Source organism: Stigmatopora nigra, chromosome 2, assembly GCF_051989575.1.
Source record: "Stigmatopora nigra isolate UIUO_SnigA chromosome 2, RoL_Snig_1.1, whole genome shotgun sequence".
In the NCBI taxonomy this organism is placed as follows: Eukaryota; Metazoa; Chordata; class Actinopteri; order Syngnathiformes; family Syngnathidae; genus Stigmatopora; species Stigmatopora nigra.
The window spans coordinates 15,813,858-15,819,857 of NC_135509.1; the positions used below are offsets into that span (position 1 = coordinate 15,813,858).

General features: G+C 40.2%; 1 protein-coding gene across 6 annotated transcripts in view; it reads right to left on the minus strand.

The window, feature by feature from the left end:
- brsk2b (BR serine/threonine kinase 2b) overlaps nt 1–4,748 on the minus strand; it is a 133,008-nt gene extending 128,260 nt beyond the window's left edge. The window contains exons 1-2 of one of the 6 annotated variants that reach the window (XM_077739779.1): nt 4,547–4,748; nt 4,319–4,441 (exon numbers count right to left, since the gene is read on the minus strand). In XM_077739779.1, the coding sequence (XP_077595905.1) occupies nt 4,319–4,412 (94 nt within the window). In that variant the 5' untranslated portion in view covers nt 4,413–4,441; nt 4,547–4,748. Of the gene's footprint in view, nt 1–4,318 lie in introns of all 6 variants that reach the window. The other 5 variants (XM_077739778.1, XM_077739781.1, XM_077739780.1 and 2 more) reach the window with 5 other exon arrangements.
- Between the last annotated feature and the right edge of the window lie 1,252 nt (nt 4,749–6,000).

Genomic DNA, 6,000 nt, shown 5'->3' on the forward strand with positions numbered 1-6,000 from the left:
GCGTTTTGTTGTCTGCATTTAAGTCAATAAGAAGGCCATTGAGGCAGACAATTTCATTCTCAAAATGTCCATCAAAGAATCAAGGACCATACACGACCCCCACCTCACAGCTTGTCAACATGGTATCTAAAGCCTGCAAGAACAAGGATTTACCCTGGATTAAGTGGGTGTTTTTGCCAAACAATAGGGAGCATTTATTCCACTAATCAAGTACCTTCATGATAAAGTACAACACACACAAACAAACCTCTTATTTCTGATGTATAAACAAATATCTATACTGAAGACAAGTAGAACTTTCAGGTTTCTCAAAATGTAATCATTTGAAAGACAGATGACTGATGTAACAATGCCAAAATTCTGATTTATATAGCTGTATAAAGTACTCTAATACAAAACGGGAATAAAGCAATGGAATAGAAATACTAATTTAAAAAAACAACTTGCCTTCAAAGAATTTTGACATTGAGACAACCATATCTGAACATGTTACAGGCACCTTCTGCAACACTAAGGGTGGCTGTGGCGAAGTAAAGTAGGCCGTCTAGTGACCGGCCATCCAGTTTGATGAAAGCTGCCTATTGTCGAAGTGTCCTTGGCCAAGACACTGATCCCTAGGGATTGTTCTCAGTGGGCACGGCAGCAACATCACTTATTGCATGACTATGAGGGTGAATGCAAACCTGTAAAGCACTTTGGAAAGTGGTGTAGATAATAAAATGCTAAATCTTCCCCATATGTCATGTTATACTTTAATCTGAACACTCTCCATCTGTTCAAATGTTCTAGATTACCATACAAAAACATATTTTAAATATAGTAAGTAGCAGTACAAAAATATTAACAGAATCTGAAAAAACTGAAGCATATTTTCAGTAAATTTCCACACGAGGCACGACCTTAATAACCACCTGGCAGGCAAACAGGTCTCACACTAGGTCCCTTACCCTCTAGCACAATAACTGTCATTGGTTTAAGATTGGCTTCGATGCCTCTGTGGCTCCAGCCCTAATGAGCAGTCAACCATGCAGACACAAACTATTAGAGGACACTGTTCTGGCCCGGACGGATGCATACACCGGACTGAAAGCAATATAACCCAAGGAAATAGAGAGAAAATGGCACGAAAGAGAGCTAGAAAAGCCTTGTATATGTTCTGCAAATGCCTTCACTATTTGTTGTTACTGGCCCATAAAAATTATAATTAGCCTATGTATCAGTTTAGAGAACAGAATGCAGTACATACTACTCTGGGCAAAGTGCCTGCTTTTGCCAACATGGAAGGGATATGTCGCTAAGCTAGAGCAGGCCTGTGCATTGGGCCACGTGATTGTGTGAGTGACTGGGGACTTTGGCTGCGTAGGGGATTAAATCAGGAAGCCAAACCAGAACCACTTTGGTAGATCTGTGTGTGTGTGTGTATGTGTGTTTGTGCGTGTGTGTGCGTGTGTCAAGACTAATCACTTAATGAACAGGGAAGAGCACCAATGCTCAGCAAGACCAGAGGACATACTCCTCTTCTCTAATAATACTACCAAACTATCACCACTTAAACTCAGTGAAAGGTGCCAAGTCATGTCACTGATGACTAGGCATACTGTGTGACCTATACACAGTTACAGTCCAACCTTTTGTAAAAGACCTGACAGTGGTCTATTTCATCAATGGTCATAAGGGATATAATGCATGTCATTAATCTAAATAGGTCCAGCGTGGAATAGATGCGTGGGTACTGGTTATATAAATTGAATTTCTAACAGAACATACAAAGCATGTGTGAGCCTTTTACTTCAGGACAAATAAATATCATTTCAGATCATGTATGGACACAATAGCATTATTAATTATCCCAGTGAAATAGAACATCTCTAAAATGAAATGTCAAAAGAGTCAATTCCGGATGTGATTCTGACATCTTCGCTTATCTAAGCTTGCATGCATCTGACAAAGAAGCCTTGGCAGAAATTGGGGGAAAATCCGCTCATAAATACATCATGAGGCATGGATGATCCGGGCGACACCATATCATTACCAGTCTGTACCCAGCAGACCAATGCGCCAGCTGCCTACCACTAGCTCCCTGCTCTCCTGAGAACAAACTAAACTTGGGCTTTCTGCACCTAAAAACACCTTTCCATAGTGGAAAAACAATTATACAGGAAGAATAGCAGAGCAAAGGTACTTGAGGTGATGTATTCATCATTAATATATGGTGGAAAACATCATTTAACATTTATTTCTATTGTACAACAGTGCAAATGTAGCTGATATTTATTCATATATTATTCCCAAGCCAACAATAACAAGGCAGATTTCTACAATCCTTCAACTTTACGTGTATACATTTGAGCTGCACACTGTTTACTTTGCAAAGCCACTCCGAACTCTCCTACATCACTCTACACGTGAAAGAAAATGGGGTTCCTAATGACTATTTTATGTGTGCCGGATGTATAAAAAGAGATTCTTTTGTTTTTTGTCACAAAAAGCTATGGCATGACAGTGTCCTTAGGGACAGTATAGAAATGTGTTAGGCTATGATATAGTTTAAAAATGCTGGTTGGTAAGAATGTTATTCATAAATGCTTGGAAATTAACACATTTGGTGAAAGCTAGTACAAGAATGTAAATATAATATTAATGCGGCGGCGTGGTATAAATCAGGTCAAAGTTATAAATTTGGTTTAGACTCAACAAACCAATAGTGATCATTTTTTTTATAATGTCATCCCATTGCATTTGATACATAAATACATGAATTGTGATTATTCGCACAAAAAAAATCTGTGTATGATTGGACTTTTTCTATAATTAATGTATTCATTCATTAAATTAAATTGTTTATTGCCCACAAACATACTGATCCAACCCACTGAAATTTGGCCCTTCAACTAAAATGGTTTTACCACATCTGTCCCTTTAAAAGTAACATTTATTTAGAAATACTCTTATCACAAACTCATGTTTCGTTGACTCGTTTTAAGCACACTAATACCGTTCCTGTTTAATTTTCTTTTTTCGATTATTTGGCAAATTCTGAATTGTTTCAGGTTAAAAACAGATATCACAACTACGAACTGGAAGTGCACCAAAAAAATTAAAAATATGCCCATAACAACATTCCACAGGTCAAGTTTTGAATGAGGGGGTATTAATTGAACTATAAGAGTTTTGCGCATAGGGGCATTATGAGGGATTTCTCATTACATCCCAAGAAATTGCTAAATATTTGAGACATTTTCCTGCTATAGAGTGAAGCCCTACGGCACTGATAGTGAAAACCACATTGTCATCATATTAATTTGGGGTTATGGATTCAAATATTTTGCGGGCTGTGAACCGAATAATCAATCTATTTTTTAATGAGTGAATATGAACCATATAGCATTGTCCTAGAACTGACAGAAATTTCCAACAAACCTACAATTGGAAAATGAAGTGACCAGTGTTATATGTGAAGAAAACAGTGGGCGAGAAATGCAATTTACACGCATACACGGCTCCTCAGCATGACCAGCTGGGCCAGGTAACACGTTCTGCCTATTTGCTGTGCTTTAGACAACATATGGGAGGGAAATCTCTCAACATGAAGACAGCTTTTTCAGAGGCTCCGTAAGATTTGTCTCTTCTTTTTTTGCGTGCATCCACTCAGCACCCAGAATCCACAGAACTCAGCACATCAATGATTGATTGAAATCCTGTTTCTACCATGAATTACACTGATCAACAACAAACTGCAGTGTCACTGGGGTCACTAGCTAGATATATGCCTGCGTTTCGAGGGACCACTAACATACCCGAGGCTGTGATAAGACAGATAGTATGAAGCTGAGACTTCCCAGCACCTGTCAGGGTGGTACCCACAACCCCATGTTGGAGGAAACCCACATCATTCGGCCAGAGCCTAGAGGAGGAGAACCGACTGACTGCCTTGCTTTGGGACTAAGAATAGATCAATGCATCTGGCAAATAGGGATTAACGGGACTGGGGCTGCGCTCTAACCGGGACACGCACGCACGCGCACAGGCACGCGCGCACACGCACAAACACGCGGACGCAGGCACACTCAGGCGGTGTGGAAACGGACCTAAAAAGTTTATTCTCACAGAAATGCCGGGATTTCTCATACAGAAAGTCGGGATGCACAGCAATGTGAATCGGCATCAAATTAATCAAGCAATCCCTCAACACCCCCATCGTCCCACTGCGCGAACAATGATTATGTCAGCGGATCAGCGAAGAAGAGCAAAGCACAAGGAGCTGCCAATTGAACACTTAAATGACGTGCACGTGTTCCAATGAGAGACGCTCACTAACCTGTCTGTCCTTTGCCCAGCGTCTTCTCCAAACGGTAGGGACCCACGTAATTGGCATGCGGCGCTCCGCTGTTGTCTTTGCCGGACGATGACATGACGAATGCGCTTCGAGATCACTGACTTTCTATAACGAAGAGCAGGAAAGGAAAAAGCACCCTTCCTCCTACTCCTCCTCCTCGGAGGTCCGAGCCGCTTTGAGGTATTTCTTTCAAAAGTCCACGTCCGTCACCTGCTCACCTCGTCGATCTCCTTCTCCTGCCGTCTTCTGCCTCCTTCTCCCCCTCAAAAAAACCTGACTCGGTGTTTTAGAGGAGGCGATCTGGTCCCGTTCTCTCTTTTACAGCTCGCCAATCACGGAAGACGAACGCCAAGTGCGTTCAAAGCATTGTCGGCGTGAGCTGCGCTGCCGAGGCGCGACTGTGGGAGGTGCTGCGGAGGCGTAAGAGATGATTGGCGGTGCTCTTAGCCAATCACGGAAGAGCCTACGTCTGTCATTGACAGGGGCGCTTTGGATGCTGTCAAACTTTTGGGGGCGACGCCACACCCTGTTTCAGAATTTGATATATTTGACGTTATTTGTTACATTTTTATTTTAGATTTATATTTTTTAATTGTATTTTAGATATATTTCTTAAATCTTATTTTATATTTTAATCCTTGGGTGGTTAGTGCACACAGTTCTGGGGTTCTGGGTTCAAATCCAGGTCTCTTTACCTGTGTGGAGTTTCCATGTTCTTCCTGGGCATGTTTTTTTCAGGGTACTCTGGTTTTCTTCCACATTCCAAAAAGATGCACCGGTGGGAATTGAGCCCACATATGCCTGTACCAAACTCAAGCGAGTGATATTCTTCACCATCAGGAAGCTTGTTGTAAAATGTTACAAAAATTTTAAAAAACTAAAAATTAAAATTTATAAAAACATAATTTCACAGTGCTCACAGCTCCAAGTAACACTCTAAAGTCCTTTTTTCCCAGAGTCATTCTTTGATTGTATGTCATTGACGGCAATAGACGTCCATCTTAAACTGGAAAGACTATAAATGTTCATCTTTCAGTGCTATTGATGGTTCTGGATGCCCAATCCATTAGAAATGTTTACATCTATTATTTAAAGTGCCAGTTAAACATTGATCTAAAATGCACAGAAATGATTCAATACCATAGGACATAAACCTCATAAATTTATGAACAAATAATGAAGTTGAAAGGAGTTTTGCATCATTTATCTTTTTTTTCCATTGTAGATAAAGTTGGCAGGTGATCAGAAGTCTCTTCCAGGTGACATTGGGCAAGAGGCATGTACAAACTTAACAGGATGTTAGCCAATCGCCGGGAATATTCACAGCTGTGGTCGGGAACCTTTTTGACAGAGAGGGACATAAACAATTCATATTTTCTAATATTCTTTCTTGAGAGCCATTCTCAGATTTGAAAGGTAAAAAATACATGAAACATGTGTGATTTTTTTGGTGATTTTACCACTTTTAAAGTACAAAAAGTCTCTGAATTCTTTTGATAACAATGTTATGCCGTTGCTAATAAATCAGTATCAGGAATATCATACACGCAGAAGAGTAATAAAAAATACTAATTATGATTGAAGAGGTGGTAGAAATAGTGTCAAAGTTTCCATATTTTACCTTACGGGTTAGTGGAGAGCCATATGCACCCATGGAATGAGCC